This window comes from Anas acuta, chromosome 1 (assembly GCF_963932015.1).
Source record: "Anas acuta chromosome 1, bAnaAcu1.1, whole genome shotgun sequence".
NCBI lineage: Eukaryota > Metazoa > Chordata > Aves > Anseriformes > Anatidae > Anas > Anas acuta.
In genome coordinates this window covers 169,545,532-169,560,289 of record NC_088979.1, presented here as the reverse complement: position 1 = coordinate 169,560,289, position 14,758 = coordinate 169,545,532, and the positions used below count along the sequence as shown (strand labels likewise).

General features: G+C 44.5%; 1 protein-coding gene across 2 annotated transcripts in view; it reads left to right on the top strand.

Moving 5' to 3' along the window:
* The window catches only part of SRGAP1 (SLIT-ROBO Rho GTPase activating protein 1), a 149,446-nt gene extending 135,789 nt beyond the window's left edge, over positions 1-13,657 (top strand). For both annotated transcript variants that reach the window (XM_068669320.1, XM_068669321.1), the window contains exons 19-22: positions 7,412-7,592; positions 8,188-8,322; positions 8,475-8,820; positions 10,637-13,657. In XM_068669320.1, the coding sequence (XP_068525421.1) occupies positions 7,412-7,592; positions 8,188-8,322; positions 8,475-8,820; positions 10,637-11,014 (1,040 nt within the window). In that variant the 3' untranslated portion in view covers positions 11,015-13,657. The remainder of the gene's footprint in view (positions 1-7,411; positions 7,593-8,187; positions 8,323-8,474; positions 8,821-10,636) is intronic.
* The last annotated feature ends 1,101 nt before the right edge of the window (positions 13,658-14,758 follow it).

The following is a 14,758-nucleotide window of genomic DNA, read 5'->3' as shown; positions in this document are numbered from 1 at the left end:
ATCTTTGGTCCACAAAAGCTGAACTTATCAAAATATGTCTTTGAATATTTTAACTAAGGGATATCTGTCATTCAGCATACTCTATTTTGATACAATTATAAAAGCTGCAGCCATCTAAAGGGTTTTTAACTATTGAAAAACATGCATTTACACCACCCATCCCCAGTAAAACTTCCGAGCAAGTCATTTGCTATAAATGTCGATCACAGACGCTACGACAGTTGTAGGTACTGTAGATATCAATGAAAATCTTGATGCATCTGTTATATTAGCTCTTTTCAGCTAGGTTTGCTAAATCATAAAGGTCTATTTGGCTGTGGCGTATTTCAGTTAGGCCATCCTTCAGATGTACCTCCCGGTAACTTTTGCTGGCTTTTAAACAAATATAACAGAGGGAAGGAAGCATCAAAATTGTTAAATAACTGTTAAAGAACTACTACGTTTCCCTGACAATTGGTAGCCAGTTAGAGGAAAAAGATGGAAAATAATGCTTCCTGTAGAGAAGAGCTGCAGCGTGAGCTCACTGTATGTCCGGCCAGCAGGTAACTCAAAGAGAGCAGCCAGAAACAAAAGCTGCCTCGTGTCCGTCTCAGAGGATGCATGGAGGGAGGAAGAGGAAGAGACAGAGGGGGAGAGGGAAGGAAAGGAGCTACAGCAGAGAAGGAAAATAAAAAAAAAATAAAAGTATGTCACCAGTAACAGCTGGGATGGCTGCCATCGGGAAGGGGAACAGGAAGGTGTTCCTATAGGAAACCTAGCTGCCTTGGTCCTAATGCACACAAAGCAATGTAAGCAATTGTTCCAGCGTGGCTGCACCCGTCTGCTTTGTCACGTAGACAAGCTGACAGAGACAGATTGCCTGTCTCTTCCCCTTTCCCGGGGTGAGGAGGGGCAGGCAGAGTCTATCACTGCAGCTGCCTGGAGAGGAGGCACATTTGGGTGGGCAAGCATCACAGAAGGGAGAAAAAAATAAGGGAGGAGAGAGGTCTCTGTTAATTTTATGCCTGGGTCTATACCCCTGCCTGCACTTACTGTAGGGAATATTGTTTCACAAGACAGCCTGCACATTTTTGTCTCGACCAGCTCTGTAGAGCTAACTGCACCTTCTTTCTCCAGTGCCAATAAATAGTGTGAAGAAGTTCAGAATTAACTTTTATTTTTGCAAGACAGTATAGATGTGCTTTATAGGAAGTCCTTCTTCTATTGGAGGTATCAAGCCACAGTAGTAGCCAAAGAAACCTGTCTGCCCATCCTTTAGAGCATAAATGAGGTAGTGAAATGCCAGCGACACACCAGTGCTATATATAAGGGTCAACTGTGAGGACCTGAGACCAAAATGAGAGAGAAAGTGCTGAGTGGACATGGAAGAGAAGCGCGGCTTTTCATCAGCAGTCAAAGGCGCTTCAAAACCATGCCTAGGAAAGATTAAAACATCAGAGGAGCAAAAGTATGTGCATCCTGGCTATGGAAATGTCACAGTGTGTGTCACCTGTGCCTCGTTTTACACTGCCGTTGTGGTGCCTGTATTACTTACACCTGTGTCCTTGATGGAGACAAACCCTGAAGAGAAGAGCAGTCAACAGAAGGGTGCTCTGTTAAAAGGCTGAGCTGCTCAATACATGGTTTTTTGTCCACCAGATTAGCCAGCAAGTTAATTGTAGTTGCCCCATCACACCTTTTTAATCAATTCAGTGCTGAAAGGAAGCAGACATTTGTGTTTACAGCAAAATAGTTGTGAGCACAAAAATATTTGTAATCTAGGGAAATACTGTTGCAAAGATAACGATGAGCAAGCCTGGGCTGCATACAAAACTCTGTTGGCCTTCAGCTCTCAGTCTGCAAGCTTTAACCCATTATTTTCCATGGAAAGGAGCTTTCTGTTATAACAGCTCACTTTTCTAATGTTGTCTGTAGACATTAAATTAAATGCATTCATCATCTCACATATATTCCAACACATAAATTCATGCGATTTGTTGGACAATTCCTTTTAGAAAATGTTGTTGGTACCAAAAGTGAGAATAGGTGGGAATTGTGCAGTCTGCATACATACTGAATCTCCTGAGAGCCACTGACTGACCCGTGATGGGCAAAAAGAAAGCTTTCACTGAAGGGTCTGGAGTATTTTGGTGGTTTAATGTGACAGATTCACTGGTTATAAGCTGGATGCATCGCTGCCAGTTCTATGTGGAGGGAGGGAAGGGAGCTGCGGCGTTGTTGCTGTACTGATCACACACAGTCCTTATGCATTTCACCCTGTTAGGAGATGGAAGAAGCAGGTTGTGTAAATTTCTTTTAATGTTGAAAGTCTGATTAGATTTATGCTAAAACGTCCTGTCCATAACCACGATCAAACAGCTAGCCCTGTAGGAATTACAGGGCTATTGAAACATAATCCAGAGGTTATGATCAGAAGCTAAAGGATTTATTTTTCTACTTTACTTATTTTAAAGATTTACTTGCTGTATAAACTTAAACTGTAAGTGAATCTCTCTGTGCCTACTAGAATAAACCCATCTGTATTTTCTGTTTAAGTAGTGCTGGAATGTTTAATTACAATTTACAAAACAAACAGAGTTTTTAAAAATTAAAAAATGTATTATGTCTATAGAGGTAGAAGGGAAAAGACAACTGGAACTTACAACTGAGCATATAAATACTTCATGACTGTTTAGTTTTATGCATATAAGTTGTCTTTTTTTTTTCCTAAGGCCATTTGTTTTCATATATTTGTTGATCACTGGAAAAGGAAGACGCAAGGAGAAGGCGATACATTTCTGTGTGTTTTCAGGCTTTTTTTCAACACGCAGAAAGTATCCCTATTAAGAATAACACTTCAGTTTCTTTTTTCTGCTAAATCTGGAAATGAAATTTGATTTGTAAAGTTCAGAACATTTGTACTCAAGCTGAAGCACTATATATATATATATATCTGTAATTTTGCTACAGAACATTTACCTAGAAGTGCCTCTTCAGTAAAGATTCAACAGATGAAGGATGTTGTTTATGTTTTGCTCGAGGAGCTTTTAGAATATTTCCTTTGCCTTTAATTTGCTGGAGAATTTTTATTCATATTGGAGGCATATGAGAAAGGGTGACCAGATTTGTTTTCAAAGGAAGTAAATGAGAATTTCCTGAGGAAGTTAAACAGATGGGTCATTTCTCTTGGGAAAACATCCATACAGTTGCTGTCAGACTGTTCATAGATAGCTCATAAACACAGGGTAAAAGCTGAGAGGGTAGTTCTGCTGAAAACAAAAATTACAGGGACATGGGAGGTTGTAAGTTACGGTTGTGTCTCCAACACAGCATTTTTACTGCTTTTCAGCAGCGCGTGCTGTGATCGACAAATCTGTCCTGTCAACGCCTCGCAACATCGCTTTGCTTTCGTTGTTCCCTGGTCAGAGAATTGCTGTCCTGGGGACAGGACTCGGAAATTGCAAAGCTGCCGTTCTTTGATGGGGTGCAGAAGAGGCTAAGCAGATGGGGAGATAGCTTCTTCCTGGGGGATTTCAGGATGTGCTGTGTTCCCAACAGGCAGCGTGCAGCTGGGGTGACTGAGGAAGTGCACAGCAACAGCAACCCCCCTGAAAAGCGCAGGGGGATATCTCCCCTCTCAGCCTCTGCTCCTTGTGCCCGAGGTGCAGAGGGCAGCCTCGTGCCACCTTAATGCTGTCAGCTCTGGAGGGAGGCTAAAACTACATCTGGCACTCCAATTGCAACGTTAAAATTAGCACTTGGGTGTCCTATGTCCTTCCTGCTCTCCCGAGCTGCTGGATCAGGGCAGCTCTACTTGCAGTCTGACCTTGGTTTTCAAGCCCCCTACAACATAATGTATCATCAAGTGGTGGTGGTAATCATAACAAAACTCAGGGGCATCAGTGAAAAGTGAGAACAAAGCTGGCTGATTAACAGAGTCCCTAAAGCTTTTCCTACACTTCTTCAATTTGTCCTAATTTTTCACTTCCATTCCTGTGGCTGAATCACTGGAGATGAGAGCTGGTGAGATCATACATGTCACCAAATACTCCTCGCTGTCGTAGGCAAATGCCCCCAGGTATGGACAGAGCAGTGCAATTACATTTCCCTCCGAGCTGTCAATTTTTCTGTCAGACATTACAATTCAGTACCACGCAGAATGTGAGATACAGATCCCAAATTTAGCTTTCATCTCTTTGGCTTTTTTTGAAAAATGCTCGTCTGTCATTCAGTAACCTTGATACTAAATGGCTTAGCTTTTCAAAACGCATTTATTTCTGGGAGTAACTGTCATGGTACTTGGGTTTTAACCATTCAGGCTTGACCTATAAAAAGGTGAATTGCTATTTAAGATGTAAAATCTGAGTACTGTTTGCTACAGGAAAGTTCTGTCCATGTAACAGGAACATTCAAGCAAGGAAAATGCCCCTTTCAAAACAGTAAAGCCTGTCTGAATTTATTTTTGGTGCCATTAATAAAACCGTGCAAGATTTACTGAGCGTTCCTCTGCGAAGAAGCGGAATTTGTTGCCAAAATCTAACAAACACGTCTCAAAAATAACATCATTATCCGTACATAACCAGTTCATGCAGCTGTTTCCAATGGGGCGACTTCCTTCAGACATCTGAGAAAATACGTGAGTCTGTACTGAGGTACAGGCAATGGGGTGTGCAGGAGACAGATTCCCATCCTGTGCCAAACTGCATTTGTGCAATACTACTGAGAGAGAGAGATCTATTTCTAATTTAGTCCATTAGTTTGTAAATAAAAAGACATTTAGACCTGAATGCTCAAGTGTGGGGCACTGCATGGCCTGTTTAAATTAGCAGAGTTACAAGAGATGCCCTGAGGAGCCAGCTCAGCCCGGTATTCATGGCCATCATCAGGTAACGTCAGAGAATGCCAAAGGAAAATAGCTCTGGGCATCTTGGGGTTTTCTTGCTGGAGAGTAGGATTTCTTGTTGTTGTTGAGTTGTTTTGTTTTGGGTTTTTTTGGTGGTGTTTGGTTGTTGGTAGTGTGGTTTTTTTTTTTTTTTCCATTTTATCATATTACCCTGTAGTGAGTGGCTGGCACCCTGAAAGCTGGGAGCTTACACTTCTGAATTGGTGACCCGCTCTTCCACAGCCCATAACGTACCTGCCATCTGACAACATCTGCTCATCCAAATGTCTTGTCCCTTTTAATTCTACCTGACCTCAGTAATACCTTCCTGTAAGGAATTCCCCAGGCAGCATGCGCGATGTGTGTAAAAGCAGCATTTCCTTTTATCAGTATGAGATTATTGTGATTCGATTTCATATTTCTCTCTTAAAGCGTGATGCAGGATAAACAGGCACGCTTAGTTTACTTTATCTTCCCAGGCAATGATGTCTTCCATAGCTGTAATTGCTTTGTCACACCTGTACTTTCTGTTGGAGAGATACAGAACAGCTAGAAATGAAAACAAGATCGTATATTAGAATAAATCACTAATATATACACCAGAATTAAGGGTTTCCAAGGTTTCCAGGATGTTTCCATCTATGTCATCCTTACACTGCCTTTACTTAAAAAACATTTAAAAATAAAATAAATAAATAAAAACTATCACCACCACCCCACCCCAGGGCGTATCTGTCAGTGAGCCATCCAGCAGCGGTGCATTTTGAAGAATTAATGCTGTTCTTCCTAGAATAGTTGTGTTTACGTAACTAAAGTCATTTTTTCCAGTGTGCTTTATATTTGCATGTGTGACAGTGAATTCTCCATACCCCTGTGTGCCACCTCTGGAAAGTTTCTGGTTTTATAGCTCCTGGCTAACCTAAACCCCCTGCAGTTTATCACTACCAGGAGCTCAGAGCACGGCTGCACAAGCAGCAAACCACGAGACAGCCTTCTGCAGGCTGGGCAAGTTATTAAAAATAGCTGCAAACTATAGCCTCAGTAAAGGTATTGTCATTATATTTGCGTACTGCGGGATGAAGTTAATTTTAAAAAGGCATTCCTGCACGAAATGTTGTCATAAAGGGACAGTGGCTTTTATTACACGCCTGGCTCTTCGGGGAATTACAGCCTCAGCGATTTTAATTTGCACCAGACAGAAAGTTGCTATGCTGGTCATTAGCCCAGATGTTAATTTCCACCTAAATATTGTTCTGGTTACATAAAGAAATTTGTCATTTAAGGGGCTCTACTTTGAGTTATTCAAACCAACAGTGTATGCAAATTTTAGGACAGTATTTTGCAGGTTTTTCTTTATATTATGAGACTGTGATAACAAATCATAACCTGTTTGGGCCCAAGCAGTTTTGGTGTTGTGTGTAAAAAAAATAGACATCAGGGCTATAGCCATTTTACTGGTGTCTGGGGACAGCTCCGAATACACCTGCACTTTCCTGGCATCAGGAGGTGTCTGAACCAAGGACAGTCTACGGGATAGGGCCCATTGCCACTATCGGGATGAATTTACTGGAATACCAAAGGAAGAAAATGTGGGGGTTTTTTGGTTGGTCAGTTGGTTTTTGGTTTGGTTTGGTTTTTATTTTTTTTATCCTTTAAAACCAGGCTTTAAGAAAAAGTACTGCTTCCTTACTTCTTGGTAGAGAGGCTTTGCCACACTGTGTGGAGACTGGCCAGGACTGCTGTAATCCGTGCTTGACTTTAGAAGATCCCAAACTCTCTTGTAGACACCAGAGGGATTTGGGATGCTGGAGCAGGCAGAACTGCCTCGAGCAGCCTCCAGCCACGCCGGGACTGCCCCTGCGTCCTTAGGCAGTCTGGAGCTGCTCACCTTACTCAACGGGGTGTCAAAAGCAGCTAATGCAGGTTCAAATACTAGGTCTGAGCGTTTTGCAAAACAGTGGGTGCTCACCAGGCCTGCACACTTGTCATATAAAAGACAGAAATCCCATGGATTTAAGATTTTAAAGCCTTTAACACAGTCCAACACAGCAGCACATCCTTACTCATGCAGAAGGAAATCCTGTCTTCCTTCCTCTGCTGCTGCAGATGTTAAAGGCACTCCCGTTTGCTTTTCTTTTATCGCACAGCTTCCTCAGACCTCCAGTTATTCATAGGAGCTCATTCGTCTTATCTTCAGAGGTCTTCATTCCCTCGCCCCCATCCCACTCCCAGCCACGAGAGCCCTTCCAGCAGGAGGCAGAGGCCTCTCTCCCAGCAGCAGCTATGGTAGCGTTTGGGTTTGCTGTGATGTGTTCTGCAGACCCCAAAGCAACCCAGATGTTTCACACTCGGGGCACAGACTGTTTGTGTTTCTTTGCAAGGGACGTATTATAACCACTGCTTGAAGTCGGCCTTAGCTCAGCTGATCTGCCAGTTCTGCTCAATAAGGGTGAGCACAGAGAAAATGCAGTCGAGGGGTTTTATGAGACCAAAATGTAGAGATAAGTCTGTGTGGGATCTGATAACTGCTCTTTTTCCCTCCCTACCCAGAGTGCGAGCCCATAGAAGCTATAGCCAAGTTTGACTACGTCGGAAGATCTGCACGAGAGCTCTCTTTCAAAAAAGGAGCTTCCCTTCTCCTGTACCATCGAGCCTCTGAAGACTGGTGGGAAGGAAGGCACAACGGCATTGACGGACTTGTCCCTCACCAGTACATCGTGGTGCAGGATATGTAAGCAGGGTCTCGCACAACAAGGTTCTCGGGGGGTATAAAAGCATACCGAAGGAATTAACAAGGAATTTCCAAATGGGACAGTGCTTTGAGGGCTCGGATAGGTTAAATTTTTGCCTTCTAAGCAGGATGGCTTCATCTTTGTTGTCCTGAATTGGTGTCTCTTAATCAAAAGTCACTAGTAGGTTAAACTGCTTTGTTTATGGATGTGTTCCCAGTACATTAAGGGGTGGCTGCTGCTGCTGCACCTATTTTCATTGGGCTATCTCTGTGCAGCAACTGCTGACAGTTAACTTCAGAATAGCAAGGACTGGAGAAATGCAGCCCTGAACTCTTACAGTATTAAACCGTATTAAATGTGTACTTTGCCAAGGATGACAGTTTGTTTACATAAAGGTTGCATGTAAACAGAAACGTGAAGAGCTCGATAAACAGAAGGACTGTAAGTGATTTTTGGAGACCTGGAGAGGCTGCAGTGCATTATAACATGCTTGCTTTTCTAAAGGAAATTCCTTAATGGGATTAAAATCCAAGAGTGCCACTCGCTGTCACACCTAACTCACTGACCTCTTACCTCACCATGTCTTCTGTTCAGGGATGATACTTTCTCTGACACACTGAGCCAAAAAGCAGACAGTGAGGCCAGCAGCGGACCCATAACTGAGGACAAGTCGTCATCGAAGGACATGAATTCTCCCACTGACCGCCACTCCGACGTGTATTTAGGAAGGTAAGCTTGAGGACGGCAGGGTTTCAGTAGCACTACTCACAGCTCAGGTGACACAGCAATTACTTCTCCACGTGCTACACAGCAATTACTTCTCCACGTGCTTGTGGTGGGTCACTACCACTTGTACTATGACCACTTCTTCATTCGTGCAGGCAAAGAAAGCGATCAGAACCTCCGCCTCCTCTAAGACGCCCCGGCAGAAGCAGTGACGGTCACTGCCCCGTGCACCCGCCGCACCCCCTCTCTAACTCCTCCGTGGAGCTGGGTTCCCCCAACCTGGCGACTCACTGCAGCCCCAGGGCCCTCCTGCAGAACCGCAACCTCAATGCAGACAGCCCTGAGAGGAGGCGTAGGCCCGGGCACGGCAGCCTCACCAACATCAGCAGGCACGACTCCCTGAAGAAGATCGATAGCCCTCCCATTAGAAGATCGACATCGTCCGGTCAGTACACTGGCTTCAATGACCATAAGCCACTGGACCCAGAGTCGATAGCTCAGGTTTGTGTCTTTGTTTTTTCTGCTCTCTCTGCTTTCCTGAGGGGCAAATCGCAGTGAACAGCACTGCACAGAGCACAGGCAGTAGTAGGGGGGGGTGTGTGCAGGAGGATGTCCTACTTAGCTTTGTAAACAGAGTGCATGTGAAAGAAGATGCATTAAGGGATTCTGGATAGAGAAGCACAAGGGGAATAGACATTGCAGAAGCAATAAAAAGAAATTATTTCCTCTTATACCATAATGAAATTGTCTCCGCCACACACACCGCTAGGATGATGTATGATTACAACAGTTATGTAAATCTGTGTGCTCTGATGAAGGCAGGCCTAATCTAACGTGCATGTAATTAGTGTTCAATTATTTCTGAATATTACGGTATGCAGAAGAGTGCTTTGACTGGCTAGTAACAGCCTTTGACATTCAGAGCACAGATTTACATTCCAGAGTCTTGCGGATATTTAGTTTTCATACAGCTCATATGTAGTTCATACAGTGTGTTGATCTGATGCTTGTAGTTGTTCCTAAGAGCATAAAATGCAAGAATTTGCACCAGCATAAATCATGGGCAATACTGTCCCTGTGTGAGCACCAAAGCAGCCTCATTCCTGGCAGCACAGAGATGAGAAGGACGGAGCAGGGAGCACTGCGGCCATCAAATCGGTCTTGTACAAAGCTGGTAACGGTGAGCTCTTGAACAAATTGATGCCACTGTCTTCAAAACTCAGGCTTTGTCTAGGTAGTATAACATGATTACTAGGGTACCCTGAGGGTACAGTATGATTGCAAAAGTATTTTCCAATAAGGCTGGCACTCGTGTTTTAAAATTTAATGTACTGACAATGCTTGGTTTCAAATTCTGCTTCCAGTGAGGGCCATAAGGGGCACGGTTGAGTCAGAAAGCTGAACCATGTACTAGAGAGTCAGGAAATCTAAGTGTTGTTACTGTTTTGTTTTACTCTAAGTTGTTTATTTAGTTTCTTGAACCACACACAGTGCTGTTTGGCTCAAGCTATTTTTTGTCATGCCTAAACTAGTGATAATTTGGCAGTGAAAGAATCTGAACTTTGTTTAACCTTCATGCAAGTTACTGTGAGCAAGCAGGGCACACCAGATATTCAATCTCAGTCGTATCTCAACTCCCCTGAAAAGTAGTAAACTAGTCTTGCTGCTTTTTTTCATCCTTTGTCCTGGAAATCCTGACAGAAAAAAAAACAAACAAACCACAGTTTCTTATCAAAGCTCACTGAACAATGATATCTTAATTTTTTTTCTGCTTAAAATTTTAGCTCAGAAACAGGAAGAGAGAAGAGGTGATAGACACACAAGCCTGACTTCCTTACAAAACCTGGCTCATAATCCCTATGAGGCAGTACAGATCCTGACCACCTGAGGAAGTAGATGAGGGTTGCAATCAACTAAGAGATAACAAACAGACTAAAATCTTTACAGCTGTCATTACCCCAGAGATGACAGAAATCTTCACAGTTAAAAATGCTGCAAAGCAAATATCCATTGTCCTAACAGTCACTGAATAAAATGGCTTCCAGGTTTTGGCTCAATTTATTTTTTAACTCTGAATGTTGACTCTCTAGTGCCACATCAACAGGTTAAATCTTTGTAATGTTAAGCGAAAGTTGCAGTCTTGTTAATTGCAGTGTCTTTCAAATAAGCGTGGTGCAAATTGGCTTTAGCACTCCAGTATTCGTTGAAGAGAGGATGGTTGGCAAATTAACTGGCGCATGTTCCACCTCTCCCCTGCCCCTCCTGCTCTGTGCGTTCAGTAGCAGTGACTTGCTGCTCTCTCTGTGCTCTGCCCCAGGACATCGAGGAGACGATGAACACAGCACTGAACGAGCTCCGCGAGCTGGAGCGGCAGAGCTCCGCGAAGCACGCCCCGGACGTCGTGCTGGACACCTTGGAGCAGATGAAGAACAGCCCCACCCCTGCCACCTCCACGGAGTCGCTGAGCCCTCTCCATAGCGTAGTTTTACGGAGCTCTGAGCCCCAGATTCGCCGTAGCACTAGTTCTTCCAGTGACACCATGAGTACTTTCAAGCCCATGGTGGCCCCTAGAATGGGAGTGCAGCTGAAACCTCCTGCTCTTAGGCCAAAACCTATTGTTCTTCCAAAAACAAATCCTAGCATAGGGCCTTCCCCTCCTTCCCAGGGTCCAGCAGACAAATCTTGCACAATGTAGAAAGCTCAGCCACCCACGGTGCCCGGCTGGGGTATGCTAGGGAAAGGAATGGATTAACGATAGAAGTCAGGGCTCCATAACACCATTTGGTTCATGTTTATAACTGGAGAGGCTTTGTTTTTCAGTGTTTTTGAATGTATTGTCTGAAACTAGCTACATTAACATGGGCATTTGTATTTTGTATGGTTTCAATTAAAAGAAAAACTGGACAATTGTGCATCATTAAAAAAAGAAAAAACACAACGTAGACTTACTTGAAAACTTGATGCTGCACCATTTATAATAAAATCAACACGGATCACAAACAGCTTGCCACGTTGTACCATATTTCACAGTCTGACTATAATTACGTAATACCAAATCCTGCACAAAACTAAGGGGCGGGGAGGGGGGTACCGGGGGAAGTGGAAACTCATTTCTAGGTCACCAAACCAAATCTCAAGCAGGTTAGTAAGAGCCGAAATCTAGCATGTGAGGATTAAGTGTCTGTGTGGAACGTGTAAGTCATCTCAGGCCACGTCTTATTTAAGACACACACACAAAAAAGAAAACCCTCACAACTCTCACAATTGGCACCAAGTTTTAGCTTTCTTGTTGGCAGTCTCACCGGAGATGAGCGCTGAATAGATCTGGAGATCACGTTGCTCTCACCGATCAAAAAGCATCATTACAGGTCACAGCTAAAGCACATATCCAGGATAGTATCCAGAAACTCCTCTTGCCATCTGCTGTAATAGCTTTTCCCACAAAGACAGACCCTCATTCCCTGATACCACGTTTCTCACAAAAGCTAAATTCATTTAAAGCTCATAGTTCGGCAAGCCAGGCTCTGGGGAGTATGCGAATCTGTTGGTCCATCGGGTAGGCTGAGGGCAATTAAAAGGATCAACTACACAGTAATTCAGCAAAGTTTCCCATTGACTTTACTGCTCAGCATCCAATTAAAAGCGTGATCTGAGTTGTGACAGTCAGAGTTTCGAGCTGACCCAGCTCTGCAGGTTGCCTTACGCAGCGCAAGCACCGTGCCCGTTGCCTGGGTTGTGCTGACTGCACAAAAGGGGCTCTCCCAGGACAGACAGCCTCCTGCCAGCTGGGCAGGGGTCACTCGCAGGACGGGCAGATGATTTGCTACCACCTAGATTCAAGCTGACTCCAGTTTTCCATAACCTTTCCCCCTCATTTTAATGACAGGAATAAATACCCTTCTTGTGTCCGTGTGTGAGTGAGGGCTGTCGGCCTCGCTTAGTGCTCTGCTGTTGGGCTGTTGCACGTGAACCAATCGTACGTTGCAACAGTAAGCCATAACGTTATTTCTGTGAATATATTTTCCAGCATCCAACCCATAAAATAAGTTTTGGTGAAGAAGATGGGGGAAGGAAAATCCACTGTGGTTCAGCTAGAGGAGCACAACAGGCTTTGAGTAAGATCTGTCTTTCCACGCGTTATTTAAGATCTCACCATTGCAAAGCTTTAGGTTGTCCCACTCACTACACGCAAACAACTCCGTTTGGGAGGGGAGGAGTAGTGAGGACATTTGATAGACAATTACTGAGGTGCTGAGATTTATGAGCAACTTACACCTGCTGTGGTTTCCTCTCTGTAGATGGGCAATTCAAAGCCCCAGGTGTAAAAAGCATCCCAGGAACTGCACCGGTGAGCCAACCTGTCAGGGCTCTTCCCACCCATCCTGACGTTTGCAAACCCATCAGCCCCCAGCTGCAGGCTGGGATCTACCCAGGTTAAGCTGCAAAATCCCCCAGCGTGGGCTGTGCAGCTCGAGCAGTGCATCTTCAGCCCAGTTAGTGCTGGTCCGTAGGGTCTGCTCACCTCTTCGGGACCAGAAGATACATGCGAGCAGTTCCCCCCTCTCCTCAAATCAGTGGAACAAACTGGAATTTCAGCTGTCATTTGAGTGCAGTTTTAGTCTAGCGTTCCTAAGATAACCTACCTGGCGTAATTGAGATGGATACCTGTATCTTTAAATTGCATAGGGAATTTTGTATGTTTAAATAACTGTACTGGACTCCATAATGCTTATATTAGAAATTGTTTAGCAGAAAAAAAAAATATTAGAAGCAGTGCATTTAGTGAATGCATCCACATTAGTGCATTCACACAGTTAAATGTGTAGTTTGATGGTTATTATAGATACTTAAAAGTATAGTAGGTGGATATGTAACAGGAAAGACTGATACAACTACAGACGTACTAAAGGGTAACTCCTGCACACCTAATCAAATCAGTATTGTCCTTTACTGTCAAGTTTGATAAATCGCAGTACTGGTAGCTTCCTGCTTGTTGACTGTTACCTAATTGTGTCAATGTACATCTGTAGTATGTACATGTGAAAGTGCCTTTAAATTTTAGAGGAGCTTTAGCCTTGCTCTTGTACTGTTGCATTTCCATTGCATCCTTCCCTGTTTGTGTATGGCTGCATTCCCATTGCATTCCTTCCATCCTCGAAGAACAAACAAAAACATGGATACTTCATGGTTCTGGAAGAGAAATGTACTGTTAATCTGTTGTGACAATGCACTTTTATGTATAGTACTGTACATTTTGGCATGTACCATTACAAGCTTCAGTATACATTCAGGTTTGTTCCTCATAGTGTATCTTTATAATAAAGAAGATAGTTCTGTCTCTGCGTGTAGTTTCCATGGGTAAACCTCCAGCCTGCCTGGTGCAGATTGCCAATTTGCCTTCACCTTCCACATACAGAGAAAACAACCAGCATCTCGCACCCCGCCCCATCAGGTCCCAGCACCACCCTGGCCCGAAGAACTGCTTGCTCCTGAATTGGCAGGGCACCATCCCAAGCTCACCCAAGCCCCTCCATTTCTGAGGCCCACCTCTGCAAGGAGCCCCGGACCTTGCACAGTAGGGGGAAAAAGCCGTGGGGGGTGGCCATGCCCTGTCCCCATGCCCGCCTGCAGAGACCCCCCACCACCTCCCATTGGGTTCACCCCGCACCCTGACACCACTTGCCCACTCCCCAGAGGGAAAACGAGGAGATGGAAAAGTATTTCTAAACCTTGCTTAAAAGAAATAATAATTAATAATAATTAAAAAAAAAAAAAAGGATGACCACCACCTGCCCAGCAGGAAGGGAGGAGAGGCAGGGGTCACACCTCAGCCACCACTGCTTGGAGCAAAGCTTTCCCTCCTGGTGCCGCTGGAAAACGCACGGGAACATGAGTCTTTGGCTGGGGGCTCGTCTGCCAGCCCGTGAGGCCAGCCTTCCTATCCCCATGTCCAGTGACCTACTTTAGGTATTTCGCCTTGTCCTCTGCCGCACAAAAGCCGGCTGAGAGCCGCAGGAAGGGGAGGCACAGGTCAGGCCTCATTCAAGGTCCTGCGTAGCCCAGAGGAAGCATAACCTAATTTTCACAGTCAGCCCTCAGTCTGCTGGGGAGAGAGGCTTCTCTGGCAGCTTTCAATCTATTTTAAAACAAATGGGAAATCACAAGAAGGGCAGCCTCCTCCTGTTGTTTGTCTTGGTAGCGGAGTTCTGCTGTTGTGCTGTTCAGATTTTCTAATTTCCTCCCAGGTTTTGCAGTGAAAGCAAGCCTTGCCGCCAGGGGACAGAGGGTTTGGCAGGGGGACAGGGAGCCGCTGGCCCTAATAGCACTCTGCAAAGCAACAGGAGTGAGGGTTTGTTGCTTGGAGAAAAGTATATTCACGGGACAGAAAATGAGCAGCAGTGGAAGTGGTGCACTGAGCTCACCAGGTCACCCCTGAAAA